The sequence below is a fragment of the Betta splendens genome, chromosome 2 (assembly GCF_900634795.4).
Source record: "Betta splendens chromosome 2, fBetSpl5.4, whole genome shotgun sequence".
NCBI classification, from domain to species: domain Eukaryota; kingdom Metazoa; phylum Chordata; class Actinopteri; order Anabantiformes; family Osphronemidae; genus Betta; species Betta splendens.
This window is the reverse complement of record NC_040882.2, coordinates 11619363-11639206: the sequence shown is the minus strand read 5'-3', so window position 1 is coordinate 11639206 and position 19844 is coordinate 11619363. Positions and strand designations below refer to the sequence as shown.

Here is a 19844-nt window from a genome sequence, read left to right as displayed (position 1 = left end):
AGGCAAAACAGGAGTAGTGCAGGAGTCTATGCATATAATTATTGCATCTGTCACTCAGTCTAATGGTGTCAGTTACTCGTCAGTGAAGAATATGTTCATGCATTACATAGGAATATATATTTGTACTGCTAGGTTTAAAAAGATGCAAGCTGTTTAAGTGCATAACGAGTGTGACAGATGGGGAATTACTGTAGGTCTAAGAAGGCGCTTTTTCTTTACTGACTGAAAAAACAAAACGCCATGAATTAACATAATTCACTCTGGGCTGACAAAACAAAAGGCAAAAGGCAGTTAACAATAAAAACAAACTTATAATGAACAAAGTTGCTTTCAGTTGTTTTGCAAACATTTTTTTTTTTGCGTTTGCAAACCACAAAAATTGAAAAGGACCGTTTAAAGTTCTTTATTCAAGCACAATTATAAGAATTGATATTTGTGTGCATCCTGCTGTAACTAAAGAAACGTGGATGGAGGCGAGAAGGGGTGGGAAACTGACTCTCTACAGACGTGCACAAGTGAGAGACGGGGGGTGAAAGGCAGAGTGTGAAAGCATCACAGTGGATGAAGAACACAGCAGGATAACATGGTGAGTGTGGTTTTGTGTTTTCTCTGTAGATTCTGGCAAACAAACCTTCAGTAAAAGCCGTCAAAGGTAAAATCAACATCTAACAATACGAATAACTGATCTTTCCATTCAGTACTAATATATGTATGACTAATGAAAAGAACCCTGATGGGATGAGAATTGTTTTTCAGTTAGTGCAGATTTAATTGGTCTTCTTATAACTAATAGTGTGGTTAATTCAACATACACTGGGCTCTGACCTTTTTGGCACCGCATATATTCATAACAGAACAGAACAGTGTTTTCATTATGTATAGTGCTTTTATGGTTCTGCAGCAGGAGTGGGATCCAATATTACTCCAGAGCTTTAACATGTGAACCTAAGAAAGCCCAGATTTAGCATCAACCATCAACCTGGTCTAGCATGAGACATGCATGCCAGCAGTTACAGTAGCTGCCACTCCTTCAGTTACTGAGGAGAAGTTTGTTAAATGATCTGAAACTAGAGCTGCGTGTGTCAGAAGCTATAAAATGGCCCATGTTTAACCCGTTCAGCTGCATTTTTCTCTTTACTGTAAAGTGCTTGTGTGTTTGTAGTACGGCTTCATCAACAGCTGCCTTCGGTCCCTGGTGATGGAGAGGTTTGGTCCAGAGACCTGGGACCAACTGAGGTTCTCTCACACACACACACACACACACACACACACACACACACACACACACACACACACACACACACTCTGAGTCCAGAACCGCTGTCTGTGTGTTCGCGTAGCTCCCGTGCGGGCGTCCAGGACTCGTTCATGACGTACACGGTGTACGACGACGCGCTGACGCTGCGCCTGGTGCAGGAGGCCTGTTCGCTGCTGGGTGAGCACTTCACCTGCCTCCACGCTCGCTGAGAAGCTTGTTTTGTGTGCATGTACAAATGTGATCGTTGATCACCTGCAGAAAAATAATCAAGGTGTGTGAGGTGTGAGCCTCCACCCGGGTGCAGGTGTTAACAACGTCCCTGATGAGCTCAGGCTTCTGCCAGTGGGAGTGAGCACCACAGCGCGGGTGCAGGGATAATCCCTGTGTTTTCTACTAATTCTAAATTAATAATTAACATTAAAGAAACAGCATTATCACCTGTTGCCAGAGTAGATTCCATCCCATGAAGGGATCCCATATGTGTGCACATCTGGATCGAAGCACTGACACTAGGAACACAATCTACACCGTAAATGCCAGGTCTCATTATCCAGACTGTGGAATGGGCCACAACTGAACATGTGTTTGCTGCTGAGGCCCCAGAGCAGACTGTGAAGTCTGACAAACAGGGACAATACCGTGACGTCACACCTGTGATTGTGCGTGTGTTTCGCTTCAGACGTGCCAGCTGACGTCTTGCTGAAGCTCTTCGGGGCCCACTTCTTCGACTTCTGCAAGCAGGCGGGCTACGACGCCATGCTGCGGACGCTGGGAGGAAGCCTGGCGGAGTTCATTGGGAATCTGGACGCCCTCCACAGCTACCTGGCCCTGTCCTATCAGGTACCGTGACGGGGTTCTGCCAGCTGGTAAAGGTCACGTCCTGGCGGCGCCGCCGCGCCCCCCGAGCCTTTGTTTGCTGAGCATTTATCAGGTTGATGGAGAGAGGATGGGTTGACACGGCAACGGGGAGGAGGCGCACACGCGTCTCACTGCTGCTGAGCCTCTCCTGCTCTGTGTGTGTGTGTGTGTGTGTCAAGGAAATGAACGCACCATCTTTCCGCGTGGAGGCGGCGCACGGTGGGAACATGCTGCTGCACTACTACTCTGACAGGAAGGGCCTGCACCACATCGTCCCCGGTACAGCAGCACGCACCGGGACGATGCCCGGGGCTCCTGGGACCGGGGAAGTTCCTTTACGGTCATTTCACTGCCGCAGGGATCATCGAAGCCGTGGCCAGCGAGTTCTTTGGCACCGGGGTGTCGCTGGTGGTTCTGAACCGAGAGGAGGAAGACGAGCGAACGGGGAAGAAGGAGCACGTTGTGTTTCTGGTCAGACAGATTGAACAGGTGGGTGAGGCAGGCGACCGGGACCGGAACCAGGACCGGGACCAGGACCGGGACCAGGACCGGGACCAGAACCAGGACCGGGACCAGGACCGGGACCAGAACCAGGACCGGGACCGGGACCAGGACCGGGACCAGGACCGGGACCAGAACCAGGAGCGGGACCAGTGCAGCCAAGTGGGCCCCAGCAGCTTCAGTCCACGTTACGCAGACCAGCTGTGGGTGGAACAGAGGACCTTCTGTCAGGCCTTTCCCTTCCACATCGTCTTTGACGAAAACGTGAGCCTCCGTCTGTCGGTCGCTGCGTGAGGGTGGAGCGTTCCTTAATACTGGCCCTGTTTCTGTCTGTCTGTCCGTCTAACAGCTGAAGGTGAGACAGGCAGGAGTGAACATCCAGAGGTTCGTTCCGGGTCTCCGGGGCCGAGAGGCCAAACTGAGCCAGTTCTTCACCATCATCCACCCACAGGTTCCCACTCATGACGTGAGGCGTGTGCAGACCTGGCGGTGGCACTGAGGCTCCTCCCCTCTGTCTTCCAGGTGACTTTCACCATTGACAGCATGAGGAAGTTCATCAACAGCCAGTTCGTCCTAAAGAGCTTCAGGGAGACGCCGCCGACGCTGAAGCTCAGAGGTGGGTTCTTGTTCTCACGGTTCCAGTGTGGAGCACTGAGCCCGTGCCTGCTCTGCCTGCAGGCCAGATGCTGTGGATGGGTTCTCTGGGCTGCATGTTGTACCTGTGCAGTCCGAAGCTGCGGAGCCTCCAGGAGCTGCGGGACGCGGGCCTCCACCTGGCCGACCTGGCCCAGCACGACGCCACCCGCGACCTGGTTCTGCTCAACCAGCAGCGGCTGGCTGAGATGGAGCTCAGCAACCAGCTGGAGCGCAAGAAGGTCGGAGGAACGCTCAACTCAGCGCTTTCATATTACACTTTTCAGGGGTACAGAGACATTTCATTATTTAGATTCATAACAGCTAATCAACCACCTGTCATTGAATTTTGAGGATATTTTGCTTATTTATTACTACCATTAAGACTCCAGTTAGTTTTATGGCTCAATATTTCATCAACATCTACTAAAATCTACTAACACAATCATCTAACATCTACAACTTTTTCTTTAAATGAACAGACTCAGTGTTGACGTCACTCATTCAGCCTGTAGCCTAATTGAGCTGTAGTCCAATTTTCTTTCAGAAGCTCCAAACAATTTTAAAATACCATTCAACATAACAATGACAACAATGCAAACAGAAAAACATGCCTCTCTCACTGTATCGACTGGAACGTTTGTGTTTTCGAACCGTCGCTTCCATTTCGCTTCATATCGACTTTCACCGTGAGCGCGGACGCGGGGGCGCGTGTGCGCGCGTGTTCACAGGAGGAGCTGAAGATCCTGTCGCGGCACCTGGAGGCCGAGAAGGAGAAGACGGAGGCCCTGCTCTACGCCATGCTTCCGCGTCACGTGGCCAACCAGCTCAAAGACGGGCGGAGCGTCCGCGCAGGTGAGCGTCACGCGCCCGGGCAGGCGGGCGCGCGGCCGCCCGCCCGGACCCGTGCGCGCCCCCGTCTGACCGTCTGCCGCCTTTTAGGGGACTTCGACGTTTGCACCGTCTTGTTCAGCGACGTCGTCGCGTTCACGAGCATCTGCGCCGCCTGCGAGCCCATCGACATCGTGCGCATGCTCAACCTCATGTACTCCAAGTTCGACCGACTCACCAGCGTGCACGACATCTACAAGGTCCTGTATGAACCCACAAGCGGTTCATTAGGAAGAATGCGGTCGCTGCAGCTAATATTTTAGGATGAGATTATTAAATATCAAAATATAGAACTATATAATAACGTCCTACGTAATCAAATACTCAGACTTCTCCCTGTTTTCGCCTTCTGTTTCGGGTTTTACTGGGTTCCTGAAGGTCGAGACGATCGGTGACGCGTACATGGTGGTGGGGGGCGTTCCCGTCCCCACAGACAGCCACGCCCACAGGGTGGCCAACTTCGCCCTGGGCATGAGGATAGCTGCCAAAGAGGTCCCCAACCCTGTGACGGGACAGCCCATACAGGTGAGGGCTCGTTCCCCGAGGGCTGAGGCCCGTTCCAGCAGGACGACGCTGGGTCCGAGGAGCTCTCCTTGGATTCGGGCCGACCTCTGTGTTCCAGATCCGCGTGGGCCTTCACACGGGCCCGGTGCTGGCCGGGGTGGTGGGGGAGAAGATGCCGCGCTACTGCCTCTTTGGAGACACGGTCAACACCGCCTCCAGGATGGAGAGTCACTCCGTGCCTGACCACATTCACCTCAGCGGCTCCACGTACAGGTGCCCCCCCCCCCCATCTGGGCCGAGCGAACCGGGTCGAGCTGTTTGTACTGAACCTAAATGTCTCTAGGGAGCTGAAGGACGCCGGGTTCCACATGCAGGAGCGCGGAGAGATCGAGGTGAAGGGCAAGGGCCTAATGACCACGTACTTCCTGTTGGGGAACCTGCTGGTGTCGGAGGACGGCATCATGGGAAAAGAGGCCGCGGAGACCCGCCTGTACGGGGACGGGCTTCGCCGGCAGAGCAGCAAAGGTGAAAGCGAAGCAGCGGACGAATACACGAAGCTGTAGATGATGGTGAAACCTTGCTTCATGTCGTTTAGAGGCTGTGAGGCCTGAACCAGGCCACCGGGACGCGCTCTCGGATAAAGGCGCCGCTCCGGACCCCGGGTGCCTGGACAGAACCGCGCCGCCACACGAGAGCAGCACCAGCGGCCGCATCGGACCTTCAAACGAGCCCCGGAGCTCGTTGTGTGTCCTGCTCTGACGGAGAGACGCTCTGCTCCCCAGGCAGCTGATCCACAGTCTGTCAGCTTAGATGTATCACGTCAGGTAGCACAAATCACCCAGTTAGAATATTTAATGAAGATTTAACGAGAATTAATGCACTTGGTTAAATATAGAGGTCTCATTAACAAATGAAATGTCTAATGTGTAACCGATATAATTTCTGCTTACTAGGTTTTATTAGTAACAGGTCTAGTGGGGTCCTGATATTTCCGCGTTTGCCTTTGCTTTGATTGTGTACTGGACTCACATTGTCATGAGGATCATGGACGGATCACTGACAGGGCCTACGGAGCCAAGAACCAGGAGCCCAAGGGTTTACGGAGGCTCAGGGCCAGAGCGTCTGTTTGAAGTGACTTCAAAGTTGAGTGCAGCCTCGTCGTTTGGGCTTGTTTTGTGTCTCTGTCAGCGGTGGTGGGCCGAGCTGTGTGGAACCATGCGATGGATTCAGCGGGCCCGTTTGGGTCAGAACATCATAATCTAGATGATAATGAGAAGCCAGAGTTGGGAGGAAAAGGTTCTCGTAAAGCGAAGATTTATTAGAACGGACGCTTAAAAACTGCTAAATATTCTAGTTTATTGCCATTTTTAATAGTTTCAAATTAACATAGACTGAATTGTTGATTGTAAAAATTAACGACTGATTTTATGTTCCTTCTTCATGATATAATACGTTCTCATTAGCACAGAGAACAGCTCCAGGTCCAGGTGAGTGCTTCCATTAGGCTGGTAGTAACAGGTCATCCCTTGTGCAGCTGTACTTGTCAGAGTTGACAGAGAGATGGAAGCGATAGCTCATCGTTAGCTTGTGGTTTGTTTGTCTCTGTCTGGGAAACTAAAAATACATCTTGAGTCAGCCTGTCACTGCCTCTCGCTGCCTTCATACGCAGCCCGTCACTCGGCTTCCGGGCGAAAACCCCCAGACAGCCGCCCGAGCAGAAATGTGACGACTGCGTGACAGCAGCCCAGATGTGACACGTTTACGCGGCGCTGGCTTGTGTGAAGGACGATCACAGGCACCGCACGAACACGGGCGCGAGCAGTGCTGCAACTTCCATCGTCTCGTGAAGGAACGAAACCAGCGGCGCGCTGAGCAGCGTGCACTGAACAGCTGGGACAAGCAGAACGGCTGAAGCCACCGGCGGCTTCCAGAGATGCATGCAAACCCTCCATCAGCAAACATATATAAGAGAACAGTGGGAAGCTCTAAAGGCAGGAAGAGTGATGCATGGAGATAAAACACAAACATTTAATTTACACATTTACAAAGACAAATGCATTAAAATTACTGAAATTAGCTCTATTGTCCATACCCCACTTATCATGCAACATCATTTTAATTTTTACCCAGTTGATCGTTTCTTTAACACCTCAGTGTACCTGCTCCAACCCCTCTCCTGCTTCACTCACGTTTAAAACAGTTGCTTATGTTCTTGCGCCCCCGTGTGGCGATTGGCCTGAACTACACACAGCGACAAATAAAACGCCCCGGCTCTGCTCTGATCTGCATTATTAATTTAAGAATAAACTAACTTCATCCTGGTAACATTTATTAAATGGTTTGTTACACTTGATCTGACGGGCTGGGGGTTCTTTTAAGACAAGAGTCAGAGTGAGTCCTGGCGCCAGGTTTGGGAAACGCATTTTTCTGGAGAACCTTTCAGGTTTTAAAGTGACGGTAATTGCATCGATTGTGTGTTTCCGCCTTTTCCCGTTTGATGATAAAGCTCAGCAGCGGCGGCTGAAGCGGGGGGGGGGAGCAGGGGGCTGATGGCGCGCATTTTTGGAAATGACTTGAAATGACACATAAGCACATGAGTAATGCGAGCGCGCGCGCACACACACACACGCAGACTCTCTCTTCACTGTAGTGGGTTGTGTAAGAAGATAATGGCTGAGCCAAAATCGGCCCACTTCAGCCCATAATGACACGCGCGCCGAGTGATCGTGTGCGTGTCAGAGGTGAGCGGAGCACAGGAATTCTTATGTAAGCTTGTCGGCAAACAGACGCATCGTCACGTCACCGCCCCCCACCCCCCACTGTCACCGCACCGGTACAGTAAACGCACCGGGCGGGAGGGTGGGAGTGTGTCCACGCACTCTGTACTGTGCGTACAGGCCTTTTAATGGTGTCACAAGTGCTTTGGAGCATCCTAATGGACCCACTCGATGGCAACCGCTTCGAAGGTCCTTGAAGGCGCCCCGTCTCTGATCCGCAGGCTCCTTTAGACGCGTTAAAAGTCCAGAAGCGTTAACCTGTGTGGGGGTCTGCCCGTCGTCACCTCCTCCCCTCCTGGCGAGCAGCTTCAGGAAGTGGGACGGAGACACGTGCGTTCTCCAGCAGGTCACACCTGTAGCCAGGTAAGTGAAGCAGCACTTCACACGAAGAAGAAATGACAGGAGAGAGCGTGAACAGCGGACCTGGAGCAAAGCGGACATCTGTCTCATTCCTGCTGAGTCCAGTCCAATATGATCTTATGAAATATTTTTTTTTAATCTATACGTCCATTTCTCAGGGAGCCTCCACTTCACACTAACACGCTCCCATCATGCTGCTCTCATTGGTCTAGTCACTCGGCTTCCTCCTGCTCAGCAGTTGCTCCTAATTTTTGAGCTGAGAAAAGTGCACACAGGTCGTTTCCTCCATTCCCACGGAGCTTTTATGCGAACGCTGCACCTGCTGATACACAAAGTTTAAAATAGCCAGCGACAACGACAAAGCGGCGCAAACCTCCGCTGAACCCGGAGCTTGACGCACTCTCCGTTTGTCCTTGTCCCGTCCTGCGCGCGCACCGGACTCAGCGTTTCCTCCCGTACGTTCGTTCATGTTAAACCGATGGCACGTGGATGTTTCGTCACATCGGGCGGTTCGTGTTGCCAGGTTGGCCCTGTTCACGCAAGCCGTCGACATCCTCACGTTCATAGCTAATTTTTACAGTATATGGAGGAAGTGGAGGAGAAAACCCACAGCTCGTTCACAGAGAGGGCACCGACTACCAGACCACATAAACGCTGTCATCAGAGGGAATGACGGCAGAGCAGAAATAGGAATCTATGAGAAACCACCAGTATTGGCTGATTGGCTCTCATTCTGATTCAACAGATAAACCTGGTTATTCCTTACATTACTTAGACAAAGAAGAACACCACTTAAACCCGCAAACACTGAGACAGAAACTCATCCCATTAAAAGACCCGAACACCAAAGCACAACAAGTCATAACACCTGTGACAAATAATCAATTAATTTAATTTTTTTATTATTTAAGATGTCAAAGGGTATGTTAAGTATAGGCTATTTTTAATACCTATCACTACAGACCCAGGAGGTGGGACAAAAGGATGGATCACAAACAATAATTATAGTAATTATTGCTCTGGGTTTTAGGTGAAGTAATCTGGGGTTTGAATGAAGTGATCTGTGAATACTTGAGCGAGAGAATGGGTAAGTGTGAAAGAAGGGTGAGGATGGCTCTGGCTGTGCTGCGTGTGGCGCCTGGGCAGTAGTACTGCGGTCCCTGGGTCTCGGCTGTCCCTTCGTGGCTGGGGGTTGTGGGGGGTGGTGGGATAGGTAGCAGAGCCAGTCGGGAACCTGGCTCTGCGGACCCTGGAGCTCTGCTTCCCAACTACATTTCTCCGCATTCATCCACTTAGGTCTGCAAGGGGCGTCCTGCTGATGGAGGGACCAGGGCTACTGGGAAGTGGTTCCGTCCCTTCCAAGTGGGATGCTCTGCAGTTTTAATTGCATTAGTCATACACACTTGTCCAGGAATCTGGGGGCTCCTTCCGGGGGGGCCAGTAGACTTCCCATTGATGGCTTTGTCTGCTGGACCCCCCGGAGAATTGGGTATCTCCCAAAGTTCCTCATACTTAGCTACATACACATACATTTAGGGCCGGGGGTGGGCTCTTTCACTGGGGCCTGGGGCTGAGGCCAGTTGTGGCCTCGGCCACTGGCCCTGATGGAGAGATCACCACCCAGTTTTAACTGCAAAAAGACATTTAGGGCGCGGGGGGGCACTGTCCGGGGGACACACCGTCAGCCAGCGGTTGTGCTCCTGGAGGTGTCACCCACCTTCAGTGCACTTTAGTTCCACACACTCACGTCCAAGCTGGGTTGCAGGGTTCTGGGGTGCCTTTTTCTGCTGCCCTCTGCCCCCTCCGGGTTGGGGGGGTTGGTCGGGGCTCGGGAGGAGCTGCGGTCCCTGCCTGGGGCCACATGGACGGCAGGCCGGAGACCTACCCTCCCCACGAATGTGATCAAGCGAATGGTGTGGGTGGGAGAATGTATCTGAGAGTGCATTGGTTCACGTATGATTGACTAGTTTGTTATGAGAGAGTCTATGGTGTGTGTGTGTGTTGATGTGATGATGTGTGTTGCACATGTGGGTGGGTGTATGCATCTGTGTTTGTGTGAGTTGGTATGCGTGTGGTGCGGTTGAAGTGTGGGGGGTCCGGTTTTTCGCCCGGGGTACGATGATCGTCTGCCTGGGTGGTCTCTTTTCTGCTGACCCCACCAATTGCTGGCCTTGTGCTGCAGGCCGCTGTAGCGCCAGGGGATGAGGTCGGGCCGATGGGGTAGGCCCCGCTCCGCCCGTGTGGGGGTGGTGGACTGGGGGCGGGCCCCACTCTGGGCGCGGGGGCATCTTCTGGCGGGCTCCCTACGGACCGTGGGTCCTCGGGCTCTACTCTTTCAGGCCGACCCTCCCGCCGGGGGGAGTGTTTGCCCCTGGTTCTCATGGGGCGGACAGCGTTGACCCCCGGTGGCCCACTCTGGCCTCGGGTGCTGTCTCTGTGGCTGCTGCAGCTCTGCCTGGGGGGCTCTGTGTGGGCGGCTTGGGTCGCAACACCTGCCCTCCTGGAACTGAAGGTGTGTGTGCTCCCTGGCTGCTAGGATTCCTTCCTCTGCTTGCTGGATGGGCGTAGTGGCGGAGCCCCTCACATCACCCTGGCTTCCACAAGTGGCATTGTTCATGCACCAACGTCTGCCTCACCCTTTGGGTGAATAATGTTAAGCTACAGCCTTACTAACCTTGTAGTGGGACACTTTCCAAATCCAACTGTAAGTATTATTGATACTTATCACTACCAACATGAATAATGTGTGAATATGGAATTTGTGGTGTTGTATGTCATGACTTTTATTAAGTAGTATGGGATATGTATAATAATGCACATATGTATGTATATTGTATGTATTCGTTTGTATTAGTATGTGCACATACCTTAGCACTATTATTGGTATTAGTATTAATCTCCAAGGTAAACCACAGCACAAAAATTGTTTAGTTATGAATATGTTAGCCTAAGGTACATCCATGCTTCTTATTTATTTTATTTATTTTATTTTTTTTTTTTTTTTGCTCCGATTGTTTACTTAACAGATTTGCTTGGTTTCAGCAGCTGGTTGCACCCCTTACCCCCCCCCCCCCCCCCCCCCCCCACCCTCCCGCATACACACCCTAAAGCAGAAACCTAACCTGTCCACCAACACAGCAACATCACACACATTTTGGATTAGCTAAATAAACCATTAAATAAACCATAAATCAGGAAGAGTATATATATTCTATATATACTCTTCTTGTTAAAGCAAAGCTGTCCATCACAATATGGCATTCAGCGTAATATATGCTGCTTGCTTAACTGCTGGACAGAACAAAAAAAAAAAAAAAAAAAAAAAAAAAAAAAAAAAAAAAAAAAAAAAAAAAAAAAAAAAGAATGAAGTGATCTGGGTCTGGATGAAGTAATCTGGGTTTTGAATGAGGTAATCTGGGTTTTAGATGAAGTAATCTGCGTTAGCCAGTCAAGGCACCTGTATTCAGTGAGGTGGCCTGGGATGGAGCCATGTACTGGGTTGAATTACGCCTCAGTCCGCCCCTGGCTCAGGAGCGTGTTTTTGTTAAGACACAGTGGAAACGCTGTCAACCTGCCGATTCCTTTAATGTTAGTGACATCACGCCTGAACCATAAAGTCTGAATTATGGCACTATTTATAAATAAAAGCAGAAATTACAGGTTCAGCGACCGCGGATTATGTGAAGAAAGCGACTCTCTCTCTCTCTCTCTCTCTCTCTCTCTCTCTCTCTCTCTCTCTCTCTCCCAGCCTGAAAGCAGCGCGCGCGCGCCGGGCGCTGAACGGGCAGGTTTATATTTTGGGGAGAATCGATGAATAATTGAGCAGAGCGCGTGTGATGAGCTGCTGTTGGTCTGGTGTGTGATCACAGCTTCTCCCCCAGAGTGGAGAAATGCGCTACTGTCAAGAAGAGCCACAGTGAACACTCCGCTCCGGCGCGAGCCACAGGAGGATTTGGAAAGAACGCACGAGCGCGGAAAGCGGCGGGGATTTCGGCGGGAAACTTGTGGAGAAAGGGAGAAGAAAGTGGTGCGAGGAACGAGAGGAACGGAGCGACGGGTGCGCACCGCCATGCAACATGAGTAACGACAGTAACGGAGTTGGGGTCCTCCAGCCCCTCTGGAACTTCAATGGTGAGTGACCGGCTCGGGTTCGGACCCGTCAACGCAGCTGTGCTGTTACATAATGCAACGCAGGGTACTTGTGAACAGAAGCAGAACCGGCACATTCGGGCTGAGAGCCGTCACCCTGAGTGTGGCGGAAGAATTTGTTCTTCTGGGCTTTGTTCCTCGTGGAATTGCGCGTAAAGTGAGTTGAACCGGCTCCTACGCTGCTCAGACGGAACCAGAACCAGGATGCGCCGTAGTTCGGCGAAGTGTGAAGTCCAGAGTAGGTTCAGAATGCATTCAATTCCCCCAAAATGCAAATACGTACGAATAAACGTCAAATCAAATGTGAAACTATAAAAGCAAATAACATCGCAGCCAGTCGTCACAGACGAATAATGAGAGCAACGATGAAGCCAGTAGTGTTTCCATTGTTGCTGCTAATGATGATTTTCCCATAAAATGTTCAGGTAAGTCTGAATTTGTTATATTTAAGAGCCTACAAAATCCTGGAATTCAGCCTTTTTTTTGCTTTGTTTGGTTGTTCATTTATTTGTGAATCCAAACAATAGGAGCAGCAATGAATAGGATGAAGTAATGAAAAAGGAGAAATGGAGAAATTGTCTCTGGAAATATAAAAAATGTAAATGCATTGTGTTTCTTTGGCTCAATGCAGCCGTTGATTGGCAGGTTGTGATGCTGCTGCTCTGTGTGTGTGTGCGTGTGCGTGCGTGCGTGTGTGTGGTGATGTCTCAGGTCTAGCATCTGGTTTAATCCTGCGCTAAACTGCAGGATACTGTAACATTTCATTGCTCGTTTATTAGACACGCCCCAAACTGAAGGCACCTTCAGTGACATCATGCGCTTCATCAGGTGTATCGATCACCTGTTCCAGCGGTTCCCATCAGCGCTCGTCCCAGTATGTTTGGTCTGATCTCTTGTTTCCTCTGGAGTCAAAGCTCTGTACCACGGGATGATTGACAGCTCCGAGCCTTGGATAAAACATCGCTGGGGTGGATGTTACCTCCCCCGTCTCCCCCATCCTCTCTGATTCCTGCCCCGTCTCCTCCCTCCATCAGCCGCGCGCGTCTGTTCTCCTCGTTCCTCCTTCGCTGCCGATTCTCCCCTTTGTGCGTCTTTACTCCCGCCGAGAACAGATGCCGGTGGCATTAAACTGTTTGCTTATGTGCGTATCTGTGCGGATGGAGGATTTTGCATGTGGGCGTATATACATGATTAGCTGCTACTGTAGCGGGCATCTGCCTCAGTGTGTTTGTATTGTGATGAATTAAACAGATTCTGTTTACAGTTTTATAAATAATCATTTTCTGCTAATTTAATCCCGATCTAATACCAGTTATTTATAGCTGTGATTCAACGGCCGGTCTGTGCCTACACAGCCTGGAACACGGCAGACGGCCGTGCTCCGTGGTCCGACCGTCACCGCACGCTTCTCGCCGTGACCCCCGCACGGCACAAGAGTAGCAGGCCGTTCACACTAACAACAACAGACCACTGATCATCACACACACACACACACACACACACACACACACACACACACACACACACACACACACACACACACACTTAAAGCTCAGCTTTAAGCCGGGATCCAATCAGGATCCACTCGATTCCAGAGGAAGCCACATTTTCCCTCTAACTGTTCCTGGTCGTTCTCACGCTGTGTGATGCTACGCAGTCGTGAGTTGAAGCAAAAGCAGGAGGATGCGCTGCTTGTTATTGTAGATGGCGTGTTTGCCTGTGCAGCCGTAGCTCAGCATCCAAACGCATGAGCCTCCAACGCAGGTCAGAGCTGTCGCTGGTGGTGTGAACACAGGGTCAAGCCACCAGGTGGTGTCGACACTGTGGCTGATACAAACGTTTATATGCATTAACGCTGTTGTTTTATTGTCCTTGAAAACCCCAATCCAACCTAAAGAGTCGGACTGACTGTAGCGTGGGTAAAAAGTTGCAGCCAACAGAGTCAGGAATGTTAAATAATTGTGGCTGGGACTTGATTCAGCTTGAAGAGGCTTAATATTTGAAACGAGCCCGGGGTGATTGTGGAAACCATTTTGGCCCTGATGACTTACAGTCTAATCAATTCAAATCTCCGACGCGCTGAACACCCTGGCTGCTCCTCGTTCTGCTTGAATCCCTGCAGCCACCTGAAGGCAGCACGATGTGCCAATGAATCTGTCTTGGACTCGGGATGAAAATTTTTATTTTATTTTTAAACTCTCATAACTATGTCCAGTGTAAATTAGGCGGTATCGCATTTCGTAATTTGTCGTGACAATTTAAGGAAGCCAACTACCGGATAAACAACTTCACACGAGCGTTTTCCTCTGCGTCCAAACCAATTAAACCATCAAGAGGAGGATGACTTCACCTTCAGAGGTGCGTATTCGATTTTCCTTCCGCCTGAAGCTTTGAAGGGCTCATGAATAAAGCTGAATACGCGTCGAGCCCGCGTGCGGCATGCGGCGTCGGGAGGACCCTGCGTCGGCCGACCCGCGCCCGCGGCGCCGCGCCCAGCGCTCCGTCGGAGCCCTCGGCGGGGAGCGAACAGCGGAGCGCCCGGCGTTTGAGGCGGCGGAGCGCTCCGCCAAATGGTGCCGGCGGACGCCGCTGTTGTTTAGGCGGGTTGCCGTGGCAACCGCGGCGTGCGAGCCGCGCGGGGCCGGGAGAGGAGAGAGCGCCGACGTTTGATGTGCGCTACAGAAGTGATTTTTCCCCTGTGCTCGCTCGATAAAGCGGAGCTGTCGCCGCCGCTGTGAAGTGAAACGGTTAAAACGGGTTCTGCCTGGAACCCGAGCGCTGCCAACGACGCGCAGGCCTTTATTTATGCGCCCCGGGGATGAGCCGTTCACCCACTGATGCACGTGCCCAAGAACGCTGATTCTGCTTGTGATGGGCCTACTTAGTGGAGCAGGTGGAGACTCAGAGCTGCATGACGTGATGTAACAGACACAGGGTTTGTGAAAAGCTGTGGGTTATTATGTCTGTGAACGTTTGAATGTGAATACAGAAAAAAGTACACTTCGTGTAACAATGGGCCAAAGTTCCATATCGGCTGAATGTAAAAGCCATGTTATGACAGGATGGAGCTGGAACCACATCTTAAAGGTACTTGTGGACCTCAGCAGGAGTCAGACGATCCAGCAACCTCCAGCTGTGCACAGCCCATGCCTCCACCCAATAATGGTGATGACGAATGACCTCGAGAGACATTCACACCACAGTTTGTCATGTCTGAGCTCAAGCTGATGAAGCTCAACCAAGGACTCACTTACATCAGTACCATCTTATTAGCTGAAGCACATCACGTCTGTCTATACGATGTAGATGAAAATCAGACCTATTATGCAGTCAGCTAATTTGGATCCATCCAGAACAGTGAGCGTGTGTGCATGTCTTGGACGTCTCCCGTGATGAATGGGTCCAACATTCAGGCTGGACCACAAAATGGCATCGCTCCTGGACCGCTCCAGAGATTGTCCATTTGTCAGTGGGAGTCCAGGCTGGAGTCCTCCATCCCTCTGGATCAGAACAGACCAGTGTCTCTTTCTTTAAATTTTGCCTTATTAAAATTGAGTAGTCTCTAACAACCTGTAGTGCTGGTTGCTGTATATTAGGAGCTGGGCGATGAAGGGAAACAGCTGGTGGCGGCGTTTTTCCAGTCAGGGTGGCAGAACGAGACGAACGCCAGTCAAAGCGGCGCCTGTCTTCCCGCTCCTCATCACACTTTCTGCCTAAACCTTCCCTTTCTGTCACCGCGCCGGGGGTTCGGCGCCGGCTCCGCTCTGAATGATCCCGCCGACAGCTGTCACATTCCAGAGGTCAGCGCTCAGCTCGGCGGCGTCTGTTTTGAATACAGCCCAGGTGCACGCTTGTCCTGCACATTGTGCAGCTTTGTCGTCCCACCCGGAGCCGCTGCCTTTTCCGGACCTCGGTTCCGCTCTTGCTGCGGTAGGCATAAACCCACTGAATGCAGCCGTGATTAAAAAGCTCTGTTAAAGGGTAAGCGCTGTCAAATGCATTGACCTTATTAAAAAAAGCCGGCGGAGCCGGGAAATGACCACAGGAAGTGTGGCTTGTGGCTGTGCCGTGTGTTTCGGAGGGTTCAGCGCCGCCGAGGAGCTGCCGTTGGACGTTTGCCCACCGGAGACACAGGGAGCGGCTACGAGCCCTGTGAGAGCCAGTGTGTGGGTCCCTGCGCTCCAGCTAATCTACCGTAGCGGCTCCAGAGGCTCTGCTGTGTTTACTGGGGAGTGTTAGCACACAGCCACGGCGCCGGGTGTCAGAGGATCACGACGGGAGGAGTCTCTGCTAATTGGTAGCCTCGCGTTTTTGACAGCGAGGGCCCAACAAGAGGCAGAGACTTTTAACAGGCTGCGAAGGTGCGAGAGCACGGACGCGTCTGGGATCTCGTGCATCGTTCCCCTCGAAATCAGCCCTGACATGAATAGGAAGCCGGTGAATGGGGGGGGGGGGGGGGGGGGGGGTGTGCATAGACTTCATACGGTACTTCCTCCGTTTCATTAAACCTCCAGCTGCAGCGAGCTGCACACACAGCTGCACACGCGTTAGAGGGAAAACGGTGAGGCTCGCGTGGGAGCGCTTGGCACCGACGTGTTTGTGGATACGTCCTCGCCGCGTTAAGCGCATACATCATCCATTTACAAAATGCATGGGCTGCTGCGGCGTAGCTGTATGGAGGCATGGTTCTACGACACAAGGTGTCAGAGCGGAGCCCCTCGCTGATGTAAAGCCAGTGTGTTGGTGTCTGTGAGCCACAAAAGGCATATTTGGGTTTTGGCTTTGGGGTTGTTTCCTGTTAATATGATATATTTAAACAGTCTCTTGACTCCTTGCGTTCGATTTCAAACCGCGCAGCTGATCTAAATCCACTGTATTTCGCAGTGGTAGCAGGAGAAGTGTGTTGTATGGCCTACGTTCACGTCTAAAACCTCAAACATTAATGATGTTTGAAAGCATATCGCTGTTCTCCTGTCTTAGAAGACATTATTGATGGAAAACACGAGTAAGTGTCTGCTCGCTACACGCTGGGACGCTGAGGTGTTGCTCTCTGCATTGGCCCAACTATGAATTATAGCTTTCAGTGATGCTTGGATTCGTGCATGTGGATGATCCTTCGTTTAAAGCACTTCTTATCCTTCAACATTACTGTTTTAATCTCTTTGCTAGGTTTTCTGTAGCATCATTAGATTGTGTCTGACCCCACTACAGCGCAGTAGCTTGTTTTACAGTAGAAGCTTTTCCCTACTGCATGGACTCCACTATAGGGACACCCACCTGGTTGTGCTGCCCCTCCCTCACCCGGTGTCTGGTCAACCTAGTTGCTGCTGCAGCCTGAGGGGAAATCAAACACGCTGTTGCTTTGTTTTTCTGTAGTAGGCTCATTAAATGATCATTAGATGTGATGTACTCACCGCACGCGAGCGTTATTAGCGGTTGGCTGGGGTTGTAGAGTGGTCTGTAGAGTAGTCGGTCATTGAATGTTAAAGGTCAATTCGATTATTTTTTTAGATTATCTCTGATCCCTAATGTGTTTGCTGTAATTGTGTACAAGAACTAAAAAGTAGAGGTTCACAAGAATGTGTGTCAGTGATGATAAGGTTCTAGTCTGCTCCCACGTGGCTTTTAAATCATTTAGATATAGTGAAAGTACATTAGTGCTATTGTTTGAGGATGATGCTGATGGTTATCTCTGCGTCACACGCTAGCTTAACTCCATCCTAGATTTATCTACAGGAAGCAAGAGATCATGGAAACAGATATGATTCAAAGCTGTGCTGACAAAACATCAATTATACATTTGAACTCGCTACTGATACTAATTTCCAGTCAACCATCCTGGTGGCACTGGTGGAAGCACAGGGAGTGATCTTCTAATACAGGAGTCCACATGTCAGCAGGTTTAGTCCTTGGATTTAATAAAGGCCATCCTGGATTCTGTTTGTCCAAGCCAGTGGTTTGCTATTCACTATAGGGTGGATTCAGGGTGGGTCCCCAGTAAGTCACGGCCAATCACATCAACCCCTCTTAATTTATATTAGAGCAGCAAATAGGCAGGAGCTTCTCTTTTAGAGAATCTGTTCGTTTCCACAAACATAATGAACACTTCTAGAGAATAAAGAAATGAAGTGGCCAGTTTAAACTCCTGCTAGTTACTGTTTACAGCCATGAGAGAATGCCACTATAATGTCCTGGTGCCTCAACACTGTAAATAATTAACAGGCACCCACAGCGAGGATAAAAGGATAAAATAGACTTTCAACAACTGTGGTTTTATATTCCATCACTAGTCAAGTTCCCTCTGCCTCAGTCTAATTCTTTCCTACTTCTGTCACATTTGAACCATCACCAGCTGCTACCAAACAAAATGTACCGACAGCCGGAGAAATGAAGCTCACGAAAGTCTCATGTCAAAATCAATGCTGCTCAAAAAGGAAAAAAGCTGCTGTTAACATCTGTGCAGGCTACGGAGGAGAAGTAACAAATGAGAATGGCTGAACTGAAAAATCTTGGCTAAGAAACAACGCACGCCTGAGGAAACTGTGGTTCCCGTAGAGCTGGTGTAGAGTCTACAGAAAACAGAGCCCTGAGCCTTTTCAGAGCCTTCGCATGCATCATCATCATCATCACCATCATCATCATCACTGGCCGTCACGTGCCAGACAACCATGGAACATATTAGCTGATTTAGTTTCCAGATACTGTCCAGACGCCAAGGTTCCTTCTCCTCCAGGTCGAGCTCCATGGTGGTAATCAAATCACTCTGCCTCTCTGTTTTCTAATCTCACTATAAACATGTTCTTAAAGGTCCAGAATCCAGAGTCAACCCTGACTTAGAACAAAGTCTTTTTTCTCAGTACTAGTCAGGATATTCTGCAACATCCGAAGCATTTATTTCATCCTTTATCCAGAGGGCAACTACTCATCCTGTGCCTACACCTCCTACATGAGGTCCTCTCAAATCAGAAATGTCTCACAGCAAATCATGCATGTAACTAGTGAAGGCGTAATGTTAAGCATCATTTTGTTTCATTGTGTTGTTGCTGCCTTTTATCTGAAATCAGCTGCTGGTAAGAAGACTTCAAACGGGGAGTAGTTATAGAAATATGATGGCCCATAATCACCAAGGACTCTTCTCATGCGTCGTTTGTTAATACCTTTTAAAACGTGATTATTTTATTATCTAGCTCTGTATTTTTCATTTCAAAAGAATCGTTTTAAGTGATTGCGAGGCAGAGACAACCTGGCGCCCGGTCGTGTTGAGCCCCGTACGTAGAAACAGCTCAGCTCCATGACATGGGCTCTTACTTGTCACCAGCATCCTTCACAACCTGTAGTTTCGCCGTCATCGTCTGCGGCTTCCTGCCTGTAATGGCCTAGTTTCTCGAGGATGCTGCAGTTGCCATGTTGCCTGTGAGCTGGCATCAAAATGGGCACAGAGGGATGTAGCAGTGCAGAGACAGTGGAGAATGCAGAGGGGCGATAGAGGAATTAGGGGATGGGCTTTGACAAGAGGCTGATGAGGACTTACGCCAACTGTTCAAAGCTGGAGAGGACAGCTAGTCTGGTAGGATTAGGGCTGCTTGTACTAACATTACCAACATTATATTTAATTCATTTGCCCTTGATTAATTTAGAAACGCCTTGCATTGATTTTTAGTAATGTTTACAGTGACTTACATGATTTACTTGATCCACAGTTGGGAAAGTTGGGGAAGTCAGGTGTCATTTCAGCCTGTGCACTCATAATATATATATTATATTCAGACTGCTATAATATGCCAGTCTACAGTAGATATTAGATATGTCTGGCTGCATGAAAGCAACCCGTGATCTGTATTATCTATAAATATTTGGAGGATTATTCACGTATTCATTTATGTATCAGTTTACTCTGTGAACAGATCCTACCT

The 19844-nt window shown here is 50.1% G+C and overlaps 2 protein-coding genes across 2 annotated transcripts in view; both read left to right on the top strand.

Annotated features, from left to right (window-relative positions):
• The first annotated feature begins 467 nt into the window (after positions 1-467).
• gucy1b2 (guanylate cyclase 1, soluble, beta 2) lies at positions 468-6286 on the top strand. Its single transcript, XM_055502274.1, has 16 exons — positions 468-515; positions 1163-1236; positions 1341-1435; positions 1938-2098; positions 2296-2395; positions 2475-2881; positions 2967-3068; positions 3140-3233; positions 3296-3492; positions 3982-4105; positions 4193-4341; positions 4520-4666; positions 4764-4918; positions 4989-5170; positions 5241-5469; positions 5599-6286. Exons 1-15 carry the CDS (start codon positions 468-470, stop codon positions 5402-5404), a joined length of 2199 nt encoding a protein of 732 aa, XP_055358249.1. The 3' UTR covers positions 5405-5469; positions 5599-6286.
• Positions 6287-11532: 5246 nt separating this feature from the next.
• Positions 11533-19844, top strand: part of LOC114843475 (muscarinic acetylcholine receptor M4-like) — a 33990-nt gene continuing 25678 nt past the window's right edge. The window contains exon 1 of the mRNA XM_029130058.2: positions 11533-11913. Within this exon, the coding sequence (XP_028985891.1) occupies positions 11859-11913 (55 nt within the window). The 5' untranslated portion in view covers positions 11533-11858. The remainder of the gene's footprint in view (positions 11914-19844) is intronic.